At 35.5% G+C, this 18,242-nt stretch overlaps 2 protein-coding genes across 4 annotated transcripts in view; both read left to right on the top strand.

Annotated features, from left to right (window-relative positions):
• The window catches only part of LOC136805405 (rRNA N6-adenosine-methyltransferase ZCCHC4-like), a 55,541-nt gene that overhangs the window by 16,267 nt on the left and 21,032 nt on the right, over positions 1-18,242 (top strand). For all 3 annotated transcript variants that reach the window (XR_010846395.1, XR_010846394.1, XM_067061984.1), the window contains exons 3-10: positions 11,267-11,479; positions 12,054-12,145; positions 12,560-12,626; positions 12,787-12,985; positions 13,331-13,428; positions 13,728-13,846; positions 14,054-14,129; positions 14,412-14,463. Coding sequence is in view for 1 of the 3 variants with exons in the window: in XM_067061984.1 (XP_066918085.1) it covers positions 11,267-11,479; positions 12,054-12,145; positions 12,560-12,626; positions 12,787-12,985; positions 13,331-13,428; positions 13,728-13,846; positions 14,054-14,129; positions 14,412-14,463 (916 nt within the window). In the remaining 2 variants the exon portion in view is untranslated. The remainder of the gene's footprint in view (positions 1-11,266; positions 11,480-12,053; positions 12,146-12,559; positions 12,627-12,786; positions 12,986-13,330; positions 13,429-13,727; positions 13,847-14,053; positions 14,130-14,411; positions 14,464-18,242) is intronic.
• On the top strand, positions 7,501-9,824 carry LOC136805406 (ficolin-1-like). Its single transcript, XM_067061986.1, has 2 exons — positions 7,501-7,627; positions 8,914-9,824. Exons 1-2 carry the CDS (start codon positions 7,615-7,617, stop codon positions 9,474-9,476), a joined length of 576 nt encoding a protein of 191 aa, XP_066918087.1. The 5' UTR covers positions 7,501-7,614; the 3' UTR covers positions 9,477-9,824.

Genomic DNA, 18,242 nt, shown 5'->3' with positions numbered 1-18,242 from the left:
TGATCATTATGCAGCGTGAAAAATCATTGAATTGTGATATGTAACCATGATAGTGAGGAGGAAGTGCTTTGTTCTAAACCTTTTTTCACTTAGAATGACAGCAGAAAACAAGCAGCTACACCATATTGTCCCATCTGTCCTTGATACGGTAGTGGCAAACACCGTCACTGCATCTGTGGGACTTTGCCGGAGGTGTTGGGGTTTTATGAGCATTGTTACCACATATGGTTTATCTTTGTTTCACATTAAATGTGTGTTTTAGAAATCCGTAAAAAACTTAATCCTATCAAGAACTCTGTAGGAAGACTCCAAGCAGGGAGTCACAATAGAATTTCTTTTGATGCAATGTGATGCCAAAAGCAAACCCAGTGACAACCGAAGACATTTTTTGGTCGAAATGAAAGTCTTTCCTGCTTTACCAACATTAGCAGAACTGAAATAGTGAAGCCTCTGAATGACCATCTCTCCACCCGTTCTATCAATTACCGCCGAAAACTCATCTTCCAACTGCCTAAAACAAACCGTAGGTTCGTGGTGTCATATTTCTCATATCCGAAATTGCTCATAACTGAAATATCTATCCATCTTCTACCCCCAAATATGCAAGACCCCGGTCACAACTTCTTATTCTCTTCTCTTGCATAAACATGATCACGGCCGTTGAAAGAATATCTTTGAACCGTTCAAAGAATCTTCAAATCCCATCCTCTTTAAATTCGGGGGTGTTTCCACCCTTTTCAGCTTGCCAACCATTTTTCTCCTCCAAAACAGCTCTTCACTCCCTTCATTTCAGAACCACCTGCAGAGCGTAAAGATCATTCAAATCGAAAAAACTTTTCATCAAATACAATTCCTTTTCTTGATTTTATAGTGTCAATCATTGTTTTAATGTCGTTTCAAGATGGTAACAAGCTCATTTTAGTCCGTTCTCTAAACTTTCGATTTTCGAGGCCTGCTGACATACTCTGTAGTTTTTCCTCGTCTCACGGTCTTAGGTATTCACAGTCAAGGAGTTTCTATCCTTTTGATCATAACGACGTTCTGTGTCTTTGGCTTCCTTAAATTTTAATTAATGAAGTGCATTAGAACTGATTTTCTCAAGTAATCATAGGGCCCATTATGAGAACGAACGAAAGTATATAAGAAATAAAACTTTAACATTTTTCGGGAGCTCAAATGCATTTTTCTGATTTTTTACCTAGATATCATTCTCATCAACACCCCAAATTCATAACTTTTGCCCAAAAGTTGCCAAAAATCTCAAAAACTTTATTATTTTATAGGGAAGATGAAAACAATTCCCCACTAATAACACCCCTCTACAATAAGGCACAAAGAGTGCAATAATCGTGCAAAAAGTAAGTGCACCCTCGATCTAATCGGATCAATATGATGTACTATGCTATGGATAAATAAATTTCCAATAAAATGTTTATACAAAAAGGGTACTCACCATTGTTTAAAAGTTTGGAGCACATGTTTCAGCTCTAGCAAATACAACAGAAAGACTGATTTGTTACTTCGCAGAAAAAAAAAACACAACATCGAACGTTCGAACGTTCGAATTTTACAGTGCACTCCCCCACAGTTATATGTTGAACTTACCTTATTCAATTACATATGGAAACTTTTAACATCCCGATGTAGAACAAAAGGATGCCTACTTTTGTAGGTATTCGGCCGCTTCAAACAAAGACTTTAATAGTTTGATAGCCAAGACGGTGTGAATAATTTTATTTTTAAACATTTCAGGAATTCGTCCGCTGGCTCAGATTTAGATTCTCAAATTTCAAAGTTTTGCAGGTCTTCGGCCGTTTGTGTAGGTCTTCGGCCGCTGAAAACTGATTCCACATTAAATTTGTAGGTCTTCGGCCGTTAGCGTAGGTCTTCGGCCGCTGGAAAACCGCGCATTAAAGTTTTAAAGGTATTCGGCTGCTAGCGTAGGTCTTCGTTCGTTGACGGAAAAAAAATCCGCGTCGCCGCCGAGTTTCTTTTTCTTTTTCTTTTTGCTTGAATTTTTTTTTCTAAGATAAACTCTGGAAAGATTCGGCGTCTTTAAAACAATAAAACTTTAGTGTACGGAAAAAGTGAAGGATTCTGATCAAATGCACGTAGCCAGATTCTGAGAGATCCGAGTCCTATCTGAGGGTTTCCGTCCAAAACTTTCATTAACGTGTGATGAAAGAATCGATTGGTTCCCAATGATTTTTTAATTTTTGGACCTACCTCCGGGTACCCTGGTGGAGGTTCTATAAATTAACCCATGTCCGTTCGTTCGTTCGTCCGTCTGTCTGTTACCAGCTTTTCTCAGGATTGGCTCGTTGGTTTTCTCTGATTTTTTTGGGCAAATTTTGGCCAAAAACTACCTAAAAATTTTTACAAGTTATAAATTTATTCTTTGATACAGTATGTGGCCCCCAAAACGGTGATCAAATTTGAAATTTCTCTCAAATCTAGAGGAAAAGAGATTTTACAAAAATTTTTGCTGCATGAAAACCTTTAACATCTCTACTTTATTTCCTGGAAGTTCTTTTTCAAAATTTTCAATTTCAACAATATTTTTCAATCGCTTAAAGATAGGTAGCTTTTTTCTAATGGCCCCCAAAACGGAGGTTTGAAACTTTAGCGATTTCTCGAGATATCTTTAAGATATGAATACAAAATTTTGACCATAGTTTTGAAATATGATTTAGAGGGTTTTGGGCATAAATTTATTTGATAAAATTTTTACAGTATACCCTGGTTGTCAAAATGCAGGTTTGGGGCCCCCAAAACGGAGGTGTAGTTAAAATCAAATTATTAAGCCCAGTGGTAATAGGGGGAAAAACTATGAACATATTTGTGCTTTCCCTTAAATTTACGACCCGATGGATGTAAAATTTTCATTTTTTATGAAAATATTCATATTTTCGATATGCAAAGTCCAAACTGAAAATTTAGAATTTTCAAAATGACCCTTTGATTTAACAACGTCTTAATCAAGTTTTAAAACAATCTCTTTTGAAAATAGTTCCATTCGTGTATGGAATTAAGCTGTGAAAATTTTAGAAAAAAAAGCTTAACTGAAACTGAAAATATTAAGCTTTAAAGATCTTTTTTCTCCTATATTTTGCAAAAAAATGACATAATTTGCCGTTTTTGCTGATTCAGCGAAAAATTTTATATATAATGTTAATTTTTTGTTATAAACTATTAACTCAAGGTGATAGGAATAGAATTCCAAGATTTTTTTTTTCTCATATTTAGAACTTTCGGTTTTGTCAATGCTGATTCTAGGGTCCCAAAATACTGGTTGACCTTCAAGATGCTATATCTTTTACGCAGCCTCTAAAGTCACAGATGTATTTGCATTTTCTGAACGGCATTAGGTTTAGAAAGTTTCCTATACCCCGTTTTCATAACTTATTTTCAATATCCAAGGAGCTAGAGTGAGTTATATGCAATTTTTATCTAATTTTGGTGTTAAAATATTTCCTTTAGACGCAAATATGTTATTTTGAATCTGTCTCAAACCAGCAAAAACATGCTCATCTTTAAGTATAACCATCACTCTTTCAAAATAAACAAAAATCGTTTAATTCTGATGAATCTACAAGTCAGAATCTCTATTTTAATGAAAACCTCCGTTTTGGGGGCCGTCTCCGTTTTGGGGGCCATATACTGTATATACTGTAAGATATACTGTTAAATTTCACAATGGTTTTGGACAAATTTTAAAGATATTTGATTGTTTTCACCTAACAAAATTCGTTATATCTTATATTCACTCAAATAGAACATAAATGTTCACAGTCGCTTGAACTTTTGGAGAGTGAAGGAAGGTTATCTTTGGTCCATGGAGTTCGACTGCCCCGGAGGCACAAGAGAACTTAAAACTACCTAAAAATAGGGTTTTTTGGACTTTGTGCATAATCCTGTCATTACTTTTTTCTGATTTTTTGTACAAAGATGGAGGGTAAGATTCTCTAAAGAATGACTGAAGTGGTTTTTCCCGGAAAATTCTTATTTGCCTTAAAAAACCGATTTTCGTGTTTTTGGGAAATTCCCTTTAACCAAATAAGAAAATATAGCTTTTCCGAAAGTTGACTCATTATTTTTTTTCTGATTTTTTGCACAATGATGCAAAATGACAATGCCCAAAATATGACGGAGCCGGATTTTTAAGGAAAACTTTTTTGGGCGAATTTGGGCCAAAAACAGCTTAAAAGGTTTTTTGGGCCTGAATGGTTTAAGTGATTTTCGTATTTGGGGAAATTCCTTTTTACCATTTTACATTATTCAACACACAAGCTTTATTTTTCCATTCTGAATTTTTATTATTTATTTATTAATTATTGTCACTTTTTTCTTATTTTCATCTGATGTTAATCATTAGGTAGGTCCATTCAGCATGTTGCTTGTTTTATAATTTTTTTGTCGTTTTACTCAGGGATAATAGGCAAAGTTTAATTCTGCCGTCCATAGTTGGGGGGGGGGGGGCGGGGTCATGCAAGTCAAAAAAAACATATCTACCAATTTGTCTAAATTATTGGATTTTGGATTTTCCCTTTGGACAGTAAAGATTTAAGAAAAATACTTTTTTCTATCTTTAAATTTTGTTATATATCGATGGTTTGTCCAACGTAAGGTAATAATCGAAAAATAAGGAAGTATCTTTTCGAAAAATATTTTGTATTTCACTTATTACTTAAAGTTTTTTATTATTATTATTATTTTATTTTTTTTGCACTTAGAAAAATAAGGAAAAAAGAATTTGGTCAAATACTCATTAACATATACAGTATCTCATACCGAATTATTTGGCCTGGTGACGAGGGAGCTTTCTTTTCTCAAGTAAATCGCTGCAACGATCGGGAATTGAGCGCTTTTTTGATTTTAGATAAGTGAATTAAGTAAACTATGCTATAGTCTAAGACAAATCACTAAATAAGAAATATGCCCAAAGCTGAAGAAAATTTGCAAACGACTTTTTTGCCGAAATGAGTTTACAACATGGCGTTCTAAATTTACAACGCCATGGTTTACAGGCGTTAGAGTTTACCGGTCGTTTCTTCGAAAGTCTACCACCTATTTTTCCGTATACTGCCATTACGTCGGGAAACTTTGCGCCCATGTATATTTCCCGCCTTTATTATCCCTGTAACAACGGACGATAATGAATGAAGTAGAGTAGCTTTAGTCATTCCGGCTGCCGTACTTTTTGGAGAGGAAAGAAAAAAGAAACGTATTTATTTGTAATCATCGATCGCTTGACCACACTACTAGACCCAATCCCCACCTCGCTTCTTCCTTCTTCATTTGCGGCCACAAAGAAAGCCGCGTTTTCTTATATTGCCACCCTAACACACACATACATAGCCGAGTCTCTCCTCTAGCTCGGTCAGTTATATGACTGACGTCTAGGCTAGATTCTCTCATCAAGAGGCGGACCTCTATTAAACAAGCCGCCCAGATACTATACCGGGTGCGCCACAAAAAAGTTTCTCTCTTTAAAACTGATTTTCTCGAAATCTAAAAGTTTTAAACGACCCATTCCTATTTCATCGGAAAGAAGGAAGATAAACTTAAATTTTGATGGGTCACTTAATAAATTCGGTTCATTAGATCGAAAGTTATGTTCAACTGAATAAAAAATTTACTTTCTGAAAGTGCTCAATAACGTTAAAAATCGACCTATCGAATTAGACAGAAGCAAAATTACATGATGCATCAGTATTTTCGTTACAGTCATTAAAAATGATAATTACCTGCCTAAATGACCTTTTGTTATAAAAAGGAATGTTGAATTGCAATAAAAGAAAGAACTCCGTCGAAAAAAGCCAAAAAATCTGGTAAAATTCATAAAAGTACATTAAATATGGGTTTCGAGGTATATCCAGGCTTACATAGACTTTATCCAGTCTGGAACCAAAAATCTGAGGAAAATCTTGGTAAAGGTAAATTAAAATGATTTTGATGAATATTTTAAACCCTTTCGACCCATCATTTTCAAGGTTTATGTGTTTTAAATTACTGAAAAATGCTCTTAGTCATGTAAAGGCTAATGCAATTGTCAATTTTTAAATAAAAATTTGATAGGTCGATTTTTAACTTTTTCGGGCACCTTCAGAAAGAGCATAACTTCCAATCTAATAAACCGAATTTAATAAATGACCAATCAAAATTTAAGTTTATTATTCTTCTTTCAAATGGAATAGGAATGGTTCTTTAAAAGTTTTTAGATTTTGAGAAAATCAGTTTCAATGAGAGAAACTTTTTTGTGGCGCACCCGGTACATTATAGACACTATAGATAGTTTGAGGAGACAAGTAAAAGTACAATTTATTCACGTGTCCTCCTTATGTCTGTATTCTGTGCAGCTTTTCGAAGACTAATCTCAAATTACAGATTTCTTCGATTATCTTATTATTGAAACTTCACTGCTAATATTTGGAAATTAAAAGTCGGGTAAAATTTTTGGACGGGTTAAAAAAGAGGGAAAAGTTGAATTTAAGTTACTACCCCAACATGCTACAATCTTTCAAGAAATATGTTGAGAATTCCGGTTATTTTGACGTTTTTCGAGATTTAAAGTTCAGGCAAAAAAGCCGATTTTGGGCTATCTCTTTAGTTTAATCGAATATTTCAATTTGAGACGGGTAGGCAGACTTCCAGGCTATATTCGGAGCCTTACTGGACCATTTTTGAACTTTTGGATCCTAAGATCCTAAGGTCCTCCTAAGTCTTAAGTCTAGCGTTAAAACTCAGAGTTAAAACTCTACCCTTCGAACCTACTTTAGAGCACTTACAAATCGATTGTGGTTTCAAAACTTCCTGGGGAATTTCCCGTTTGTCTCAAATATTTCTTGAAGGATTGTAGCTCCCATTTTAGACATTTATTGACATTTGTAATAGATTGTTTAGTCATCAAGAATGGCTTTCCTCTATACTGCAGATAGTGGATTTTTTTATTCATGAAGCCATGACCAGCTAATTTTTATTCATAGTCATACATTCATTGCATCTGTCAATGCCATGGCAACGAGCGTTAGAATTGTGAAATTATTTCTCCTTTGAATAATTTAACTGATTTCAAATTAGGAAAATAAACGTTAGAAAGGAAGCAATGAAAATTAATGAAATGGCTGAATATTTTTTCTCAAAGTGAAAAAATGTTTTGTATAATACTTTACTTTGCTGAATTAAACTTTGCTTTGTCGTTGGATTTTGCTCAAGTCAATTTGGGTGACTCGATATTTTTGAAGCCAGCATTGGGGTATGGAATAGACGTGAATCTAAGAGAAGGTTTATCGGGCTGGAATAAGTCTTTCACAACTTCGAATCTGCAAAAGTGTCCAAATCAATGTCATTTGAATGCGGAATGCAAGTCAGCTGTTTATGATGCAGATGCAGGCGTCTGCAATTTGAAGGATGTCAACCGACTTTCTCCGAACGCTGAAAGATAACAGCTTTGTATTCTATGGCAAACGTACCGTTCCTTTTGAAAGGGTGTAAAGAACGCTGGTTCGAAATGCATTTGATTGTAAAGATGTTTACGACAAAGGGTACAAGAAAAGTGGAGTCTATGTTGTTGGTTCGTCAACTGTAAATCAATATCATTCACTTTTGTGTGAAATGGAGCTTGCTGGTAAGATACCTTTATTAAAAGAGAGTTTTAATAATTTTTCATAATCAAAGTCCTCCGAGCCGCCGTGACAGTTGCTTTCTAAAACAATGAATAGACAATACTTCACTATCCACCATTTCATTCGATGTTTATCCAGAGTCGCTAATAATTCCACCCTATAAATTAACCTCTGTCCGTCCGTCCGTCCGTTCGTTACCAACTTTTCTCGATATTGAATCATAGGAATCTTTTAATTTTTGGTACAAAGGTGCAAAATGGTGATGGCCAAAATATGACAAAGCCAGATTTTCGAAAAAAAATTTGGGGGGCAAATTTAGGTCAAAAAACGGCTAAAAAATGGGTTTTTTGGACTTAATGAAGAATTGGATCATTAATTTTTTCTGATTTTTTGCATGAAAGTAGGGTACCATCATAAGTAAAAGATGGCTCAAGCAGATTTTTGCAAAAAGATTTTGTTGGCTCACAAAACGCATATTTATCTATAAGAATCACTATTAATAAGCATGCATCAATGTTCTTAGTCAAATTACTCAATTCTTTTATGAGATAGATGTTTTTTTGCTCATGAGGGCTTACTTTTGAAGAATATGTGTGTTTAGACATGAAATTTTGGTTGCTTGGCGTGTTTTTATAGAAAAACTGGCCAAATTCGATATTCTTTTATAAGCACATTATCAATTACTTAGGTATTAACTTTTCTCGAGATTGGCTCTTTCATTCTTTATGATTTTTTGCACAAAGATGCATAACTATAAACCCTCGAATGTGACGAAGCTCGATTTTTGGGAATTTTTTTTTGGGTAAATTTCAGCTAAATAACGGCTAAAAAAAGGGTTTTTTGGACTTTGTGAAATATTGGATCAATTTTTTTTCAGAATTTTTGCATGGAAGTAGGTAAAAGATGGCTCAAGCAGATTTTTGTAAAAAATAATTTTTCAGCTCAAAAAACGCATCTTTATCTATAAGAATCACTATTAATAAGCATACATCAATGTTCTTAGCCAAATTACTCAATTTTTTTGATGAGATGGATGTTTCTTTTGCTCGCGAAGTCTTGAAAGAATATATGAAAGAATATTTCAAGAGCATGAAAATTTGGTTTCTAAACGTTTTTTCTTAATAAGAAACAAACGACTAATTTTAATAGATCATCACTATTTGTGTTCTGAATGATTGTTTAACGGTCATGCTCACGTAGATATCAATTATATATGAGTTGAATGCATAACCAGGTAGGTCCATAAAAGTATCACTTGTTCTTCTTTTATTTTCTTTACACTTTACAGGAGGTGGGTGGACAGTTCTTCAACAACGTGTCGATGGTTCAGTGAGTTTTGATCGAGAATGGGTGGCCTACAAACATGGCTTCGGTACTTTCAATGGAAACTTCTGGCTTGGAAACGATCGCATTCACAACTTAACGACATCAAACATTCAGAACGAATTGCTTTTTGACTTGACCACTCTAGATGATTCGAAATTTTATCCTGCCTATGACAACTTCAAAGTGGATGGAGAAAATGAAAGATATAAATTGACCGTCGGTGGTTACGTCAATAAAGAAATGACAGGAGATTCGTTTACGTCATCAATGGCTGATTCATTGGACTATCACAATGGAATGGAATTCAGCACAAAGGATAGAGATCATGATACCAAGGCTGACCAGAACTGTGCTGCGACCAGACAAAGTGGTTGGTGGTTCATAGGCTGCTGGAGGGTCAGTCTGAACGGTGTGTATGGAGAATCTGACACCAAAGCCATGGGGTGGACCTCGATCACTAACCCAACTTCTTCAGGTCACACTCAACACTTCAAATACACACGAATGTTGGTCAGAAAGAAGTGACAACCCATGGTTACAAAAAAGACACGGTAAAGGATTTTGATCAACCGCACCTAGCCAGATTCTGAGAGATCCGAGTCCTTTATCTCAGGGTTTCCGTCGAAAACTTTCATTAACGTGTGGTGAAAAAATCGATTGGCTCGCAATAACTTTTTAATTTTTTAATAATTTTTTTGTCTTTTTACTCAGGGATAGGCAAAGTTTAATTCTGCCGTCCATAGTTGGGGAGGGGGTCATGCAAGTCAAAAAAACATATCTACCTATTTGTCTAAATTATTGGATTTCCAGTCACATCGGTTTCTTGCTGCTAGACCAAAACGAGCAAGAACTAAAAACTTATTCTCTATTTAGTCAAAAATCTAACTTCTATTTAATAAAATCAAACATCCAACTTTTGAATTTCTGATTTTCTCTTTGGACGGCAGCATCAACTAACAGTAAAGCTTGATAAAAATAACTTTTGTAATCTTTAAATTTTGTTATGCATCGGTGGTTTGTTTGTCCAACGTAAAGTTTTTAGTATATTACCCGTCGAAAAATAAGGAAGTATCTTTTCGAAAAATATTTTGAGCACTTTGTATTTCACCTATTACTGAAAGTTTTTTTTTATTTTGTTTTATTTTTTTGCACTTAGAAAAATAAGGAAAAGAGAATTTGGTCAAATACTGACTAACATATACAGTATCTCATACCGAATTATTTGGCCTGGTGACGAGGGAGCTTTCTTTTCTCAAGTAAATCGCTGCAACGATCGGGAATTGAGCGCTTTTTGATTTTAGATAAGTGAATTAAGTAAACTATGCTATAGTCGAAGACAAATCACTAACTAATTAAGTAAGTAAGTCTGCGACCGCAGTCGGAGGCGACCCGAAGGCTCCTCTTTCGATAGCTACCCGAAGGTAGGGGAGGGTGTCACTAATTCTCCCTGGATTGCTCCACTTACCCTTGATCCTTCTCTTAATCGCTGAGCATCAAGCAGAGAGGCATCAAGTACCATTTTGGAAATCTTTGGTATGATCCGGCTGGGGGTTAAACCCACAACCTTTCGCACCGTAGCAGGATGCTCTACCACTGCACTACGGTCGCTTTTAACAGAGGCCCGCCTCTTAATGACTAAGAAATATGCCCAAAACTGAAGAAAATTCGCGAACGACTTTTTTGCCGAAAAGAGTTTACAGGCGTTAGAATTTACCAGATCTATCACCTATTTTTCCGTATACTGCCATTATGGCGGTAAGCTCTGCGCACATATATGTTTCCCGCCTTTATTATCCCTCTAATAACGGACGATAATGAATGAAGTAGAGTAGCTTTAATCATTCCGGCTGCCGTACTTTTTGAAGAGGGAAGAAAAAAGAAACGTAGTTATTTGTAATCATCGATCGCTTGACCACACTACTAGACCCAATACCCACCTCGCTTCTTCCTTCTTCATTTGCGATCACACAGAAAGAAGCGTTTTCTCATATTGCCACCCTAACGAACGCATACATAGCCGAGTCTCTCCTCTATCTCGGTCAGTCAAAATGACTGACTTCTAGGCTAGATTCTCTCATCAAGAGGCGGGCCTCTGTTAAACACGCCTCCCAGATACCATACATTCTCTAGTCTATACTACAGGGCCTCTGTTAGACAAGCCCGGGTATCTTCTAAGATTGACCCCAATACGTCCGCTTCACTTGTATATAGCATTCCTCAGATATACTATTAGAATAAATATGATCAGGGTCATAAGGCTCACCCTCCTGTGTCCTCCGCCCATTAACTTAGTTTTTAACTTTACAAATACACAGGAACTGAAGAAAAGACTGCATCAAAACCAACTCGACCAACCCGATCATCTACTTTTAAAAGCTTCCGACTTTTGGTGTTTTCAATGCAACGTTGGATTCACAAATAAGAAAAAGGGTGCACACGAAGATCATAACTATAAAACACTGACAGAACACGACTTGAAAAATCCAAGTTTATTTTTATCGCCAAAAGAAAACAATAAATCGAACGCAGTAAGTGAAATCTTATATTTATGTCAGCTGATTTCCTTATAGTCTTATTACTGAGATCCCTTATTGTCAGCCTTCTGAAACTTCGTAAGCATGTGAAGCGTTTTACCATACCTTTCATCCGGTGTGTCCAATCGGCCCGAAGAACAGCCCTAATAGTAAGGAGGGCAATCCTTAGGATCCCCAGTATCTTTCGTTGGGTGCAACCCCATGTGACTGGGAGCTCGCAAATTTATCCTTGCAAAACCTCTTACATCAAAAGACTGACGAAAAACAGGCAAAACTTCTAACCACCAAAATTAACAACAATAATTGTTATCATCGTATGGAACTTTAAATTCGGAGCAAAAAATTCTTACTCTCAAACACAGAAAAAGATCTGGACATTTCAAGTTCTGTGTGAAATCTGTTATGTTCTAGGCAAAATTTGACGTCGATTGCAATCTACTTGACAGAATTTTCGAAAACCTGTATTTTTTGATACATTGAATGAGTAACCTCTGTTCCTCTGTTCTGTTGTCCTGTTACATTGGATATTTCAACACTAATTTCACTACAAATATTTTATTCCATTTAGCAATATTTCTTCGACAAATCATCCAGCAATTTTCTTTTGCGAACGATCAAAAAGTTAGATTATCAAAGGGTCATATGCATCGGTGCTCCAAGGTAAGTGAGATATAATGCTTATCATTGTGCAGCGAATTGTAATTTTTTTATATGTTTACCTCCTACCGGATAATTTGGTTCATTTGGTTCAAGTATGATTAAAGAGCCCCCCTCCCCAGCGGTAACTCTGATCACGATCTCACGCAATTTTTTTGTTTTCAATCACGATCATGAAAATCAGCAAAAAAATGGCTAATCACGCATCCTTTTGATAAAGTCACGTTTTGACCTTTCATCACGCAATCGAGAAAAACAAATTTTCAAATCACGTAATCACGCCACACAAAAAAAGTCCCTATCACGTCATCACGCAAACCGCTCGGGGGGGGGGGGGAATCATTGTAGGAAACAGAAATGATCTTCTCATACACAATGTTTACTTGTTACCCCAAAACCTTTTGATTTTTCTTGCAGAATGTTCGAGTTATTACGGCAAGAAGACGGAATCACGACAATCCTTCTTGACATCGATAAAAGACTGGTGAGTAGTGATCGAATCATCCAGTATCGCCAAACGCGCAACACAGTGAACAATTATCTCTCGCGCAAAGCGTGATTAGCGAAATTTATTTTAACCAAATGTAAGATTTCTTGCTGCAAAAGTTTCTTTCCTTAAAGTACAGCTGTCTTTCTTTACTCAGGGTCATTTTTATAGCAAGGAATGTTTTCTTCAATACAACATGTTCAATAATTACTTCTTCAACGCGACCAACGGTGAACAGAGACTACGTGAACTCATTTGTGCTGGAGATACAGATAGAACGCTGATGGTCGTTGACCCTCCTTTTGGTGGCCTGGTCAATATTTTGGCCAACACTTTCCGTCAAATATGGAAACTGGGTAGGTCCACAATTATAACCATTTACTATTTTAATAGAGTCACACTTTACCAATCATTGCTCATTCCCAACGTGGTTGCAATCTTTGGGGAAAAAAAGGAAAGTGGGATATTTAGGTTGGAAAGATAAGAGATACACCTCTTCCAGTAACCCCTGTTTAAAAGAATACCTTACCGGCCCTTTTTTAAACCGAACTTAGTTAGCGTTATTTAAATTTACATTTTTCAAAATGATGCAAAAATGCAATGATTAACAATGATTTATCTTAGCAGTTTACTGCCAAATAATTACAATATAAACTATAATTTCTTTACCGTCACTGTTGAATAATTCTTCTTCGTTTCAGGACCATCCGAGATGATAGACACATTTTTTACTTTTCCGTACTTCTTGGAATCCCACGTCAAAGATAGTCTCCCTAACTTCAATATGTTGGATTATAAGGTAAAGAGAAATCTACTGTCTGTCTGTCTGTCTATCTGTCCATCTTCTTCTATCATTTTTCAACTACAGTGGAGTCTTATAACTCGAACACGCACGGGGAATCCATATTTGTTCGAGTTATGGAAATTTCGAGTTATGGAGTAAGGGGAGAAGGGGGTACTGGGTACTGGCAAAATGGGTTCCTCTTTCATACACTCGAAAGTCATACCCGTCCTTTCGCAAACCTAGAGTCTCGCACGGTATAATTATTTGTTTTAGATTGATAATAACACCTTTATTACCATCTTCATCTGTCACAGGTAGGGTATGAAAACCACAATGTTTATAACAACGATGGAAAGAATCAGAAAGGCTCACCTGTCCGCATTTTCACAAATGTCAAACCAGAAAAAGTGGAACTACCCAAAGATGAATATAGGTAATTTATTACTGAATTTCTTTATTCATAAGATTGACATATTATAATATTTTCATCCCCTTAACTGAAATCACATAGTTCCTTTTTAAAGTCCCTAATTTTATGGACGATAAAAGCGTTATATAATAACAAAAAACTCGATAAAACCTTTCTCTAAATATCATTGTGATTGTTGATGGTGAATTTCTTATAAACTTTTGTTTTTAGATTTTGCAAAGAATGTAAGAGATATGTGTACAAAGCGAATCAGCATTGCAATATATGTAAAGGTTGCATGTCAAAGGTATGCGACTTATCTGTAACCATTATCACGATTACGTAGGATGCTCAGAAAAGGTGTTGATAGGACCATGCCAAGAAACGTCAAAGCTGTAGAACCGTTGATCACGACCTAAACTATACGTGTAAAATGTAAAAGTTTGTCTCAGAATTAATTCGGAGACAATACAAATAAGGAACTGCGCTTTAATCTGCTTTAATTACCATCAAAGTTATTCTTGATCTTACAACAATATTGCTGTCAAAATGTTTTTAAATATTCATTTTATATTCTTTTTTTTCACAGGATGGAAGAACATATATTCATTGCGAGCAATGTACCAAGTGTGTCAAACCAGGCGAGTCTTTTTTTAATATTTAATTCAAATTTGATTTTCATTTTTCAATGATTTTGGTGTTAACAGACAGTCAGGGATAAGTTCAAATTAGCCGATAGTAAGTTTGAACATAATTCGACTAACAGAGATATTTGATAGGTGGAACATTATGGCACAAAGCAAAACATCACTGCATTAGGCAAATGAATGAGAGCCCATTGCATACACTCCAGTTATTTTCCTCTTTTGGCTCATCATATTTTAACTTAGATGGTAGATGACTGTGTATTTTTCTTTGCATTCAATCTTTTGATATGATAATTTGAAAGCGTAATAACTATTGGTTGCAAGAACCACGCTGCACTGCTCTTGTTTTGAATATTGAAATTCTCCGGATACATCGCATGCGCACTGAGGTTTTAATGAAACAATAGAGAGTTTTGAAACCTAAGCCAATCAGATGTTAAAGCCTGTGTTTTAAACATTCTTTTATTTGCCTTTAGTGTCATACTTTTGATACGAATGTAGATTATGATTTAAATAACATTTTAATGGTCATTCTGTATATATTTTTCGTGTAAACAATATTTCGACCTGCTTGGTGCAGGTCTTCGTCAGGTCTAAACAATACAAACGGTTGAAGGCGCTACCTTGACTTTTTTGACGTCAAAAAAGTCAATGTAGTGTCTTCTCCCTAATGTGCGAGAGCATTGGCTTCCAAAACTTAGATGTCACATACTGACCATCGTCTAAATCAATGTTTAGAAAAAGGGGTTACGCGCGCTCCAGAACGCTTAAGTACGTTCCTCCACTCTGTTTGCATAGCAAAGACATGTGAGAGTGACAAAAACAAGCCGTAAATGTCACGAATTTAAGTTGCGAAGCGACCCAGAACCTCCTCGATTTGCAAGTTGCAAACAAAAAAATTGAATGACAAACAAACGCCGTATATTAAAGTAAGATGAAAACACTAGACACTCTCAGAGGATCTTGAATTTAAAGAGTTGTCGCAATAAACAGACTGTACCCTTATAATCATAAAGGTTGGTGAGTCCAGTCAAAACACAGATTTGATCTGTAGCGTCATGCTTCACCTTACACCTTTACTTTACAAAATGGAGAAAGTTTTACAATAAACCAAGGAAAATATCAAAATTTCTGAGAGATGAATTTTTTGGAATACTATCATGTGTAAAAATGCTGAAAAAAGGAAGAAAAGTTTAGTACAGACCTTTTGCTATCCGCAATGTCATGTCTGAATGAATAAAAAACTCAAGCAGCTTCTGATAATATTTAAAATCCACTTTAACTAATTATACATTAGTGAATTAATGTTTTAATGTTGAGTTTTTAATTATTTAATATGAAATCGTAAATAGCAAAAGGTCTATTTCCAAAATATAATTCTTTTAAATAAGGGACCACAAATACAGGAAGGCCTTCTGAAGAATATGGGTCATACCTGGTCAGCAAGTCAGTATATAATAAAACTTAAATCTCTGAAAATCTAGGATCAGAAGGTCAAGATCTAAAAAATTTGTGACATTTTAAAGCACCAGACTTTTTCCTCTTTATTGATGAATGATATTTGTGTCATTTTCATTGTGATATTTTGAATTCATTTAAGTTTTGAGATGAATTTACAAATACATTTTAAAATTTTCAACTTGTTCAGTTGCAAATTCAATACCATTACTTTTCTATTTTGAAAAAATAGGGTCGGTCAGGCCTGCAGAACAATTAATTTGGTCTCACCTAATGCCAAAAAGAAAAAAAATTCAAACCAGGGAAACGATTTCATTCTTCCAAAAAAATGCAAAAAAGGAAAATTCATGACAAAAGTATTACAGTAAACCACATTTTAGATGCATGTGAAGGAAAGGTCATAAGGCGTCAATCACATATAAGTTGTGTTTGCGTCATTTCCAGCCCCAAAAAGTGAGTTGGTCGGTACTAAAATCGTCGGAAAAGTGCGCTCTGAACCTAGGCAGTCGGTCAGCACTAGAATCATCGGAAAAATGCGCCCTGAACATAGGTTTGTTCGCGCGGCAAGAATTTTCAAGCGCACTAGCTGCATTATGATCTTTGTTACATATCACGGTTGCAAAAAACAGTCGCATAGCGCTTTTTAACGCAAACAATCTTTGAAAAATTACGGACGGAAAGCTTCTTTGAACTAACACTGGATGATCCAATCGGCGACTAACGATGAATGTATAAAATGCTTTGAAAAATATTGGTAAAAAATCCGATAGATTTCCCACTTTCCGACTGAAAAGTGTCGGATTTTTAAGATGAGTCGGTCGGACGACGCGAACACAACTTATTTGTGATCTACGCCTAAGTCATAATTCACGACAAAAGTTTTCCAAGTTTTAAACGCCCGATGAAAGAAATCACCAAATTCATGACAAAAGTTTTCCCCATTTTAAACGCATGCGAAGGAAAGTTTATAGTTCACGACAAAAGTTTTCCCCATTTAAAACACATGCAAAATAAAAGTTAATAGTTACGACAAAAGTTTTCCCCATTTTAAACGCATGCAAAGGAAAAGTTCATAGTTCACGACAAAAGTGTTCCCCATTTTAAACGCATGCAAAGGAGAAGGTCATAGTTCAGCCACGACAAAAGTTTTCCCCATTTTAAACTCATGCAAAATAAAAGTTAATAGTTACGACAAAAGTTTTCCCCATTTTAAACGCATGCGAAGGAAAAGTTAATAGTCCACCACAAAAGTTTTCCCCATTTTAAACGCATGCAAAGGAAAAGTTAATAGTTCACGACAAAAGTTTTCCACATTTAAACGCATGTGAAGGAAAAGTTTATAGTTTGCAATAAAATTTTGGTGTTTGTGCGGTGATCTCCAATTGTCTACATCCATATTCAATGGGATTAGCTAACTTTTTCAGAAGTTAACGTTCTTTGTTGGCCATGTCCTGTGCTGTGAGCGTGATGTATATTCAAGTTCAAGTTTCAAGTTTATTTTCGTTTTACGAGCTTGTTAAAAATGTATTCACGAAAACCATCCAAGAAAAGAGGGCTTGGAGAACTGAATTAAAGAAACAAATATTTTGTCCCATGTTTTTCAGGGGCAATGGTGAATTTCTCTGTTGTTCACGAGAATTCATATTTGAGATGGTGGATATTGAAAAACTTTGATTAATTTTTTGTTAGCTAATAAATTCAAATACAACGTATGCGTTTTATAACTGAGAGTGATGATACAGCTACAGGTAAAAAATATTCAAAATGCTTTTAGTTGTTAGTTGTACAGTATACTGGTCTTTTGGGTGTTGCTAGCGCTAGCCTAGGTAATTTAAGGCCAACAACCCTCAAGTTGGAAAATCCAGGGGCAATGTTGTAGTTGAATAGTGCTGCTATACAAAATTTTATACTTCCCTTTGTACTGTTGATTGGTGCTGCCCTGTCGATCTGTTTGTTTGGTGCTGTCTACTGTTGATGAGGTATATATGAAGAAATTTGACTTGAATACAAGCTTCTTTGCATTGATACTCAAAATTCTATATTCAATTATAACATAGAATATGGTCCTTGTGGAAATAGCTCGGAGGAGAAAATTCCACAAATTTCAACAGAAATTGCTTCGGTCATTGGTCAACCAGTCATCTTTACGTAACTAATGGTAACGGATGAGCATTTTTGAGCAATCTCATCATTTAAAATATAAAGCACTGAGGATCCTTCACTTGCGATCGGAGTGATCTGAGGATTTAAAAATTGATACGAAAATTGATGTCATGTAGTCATACACGAACCTTGAATTTTGAAAGTGGTTGAGC

Source organism: Clytia hemisphaerica, unplaced genomic scaffold (genome assembly GCF_902728285.1).
Source record: "Clytia hemisphaerica strain Z4C2 unplaced genomic scaffold, Clytia hemisphaerica genome assembly, whole genome shotgun sequence".
NCBI lineage: Eukaryota > Metazoa > Cnidaria > Hydrozoa > Leptothecata > Clytiidae > Clytia > Clytia hemisphaerica.
Note: the sequence above shows the minus strand (reverse complement) of the source record. Positions and strands in the feature narration are given on the sequence as shown.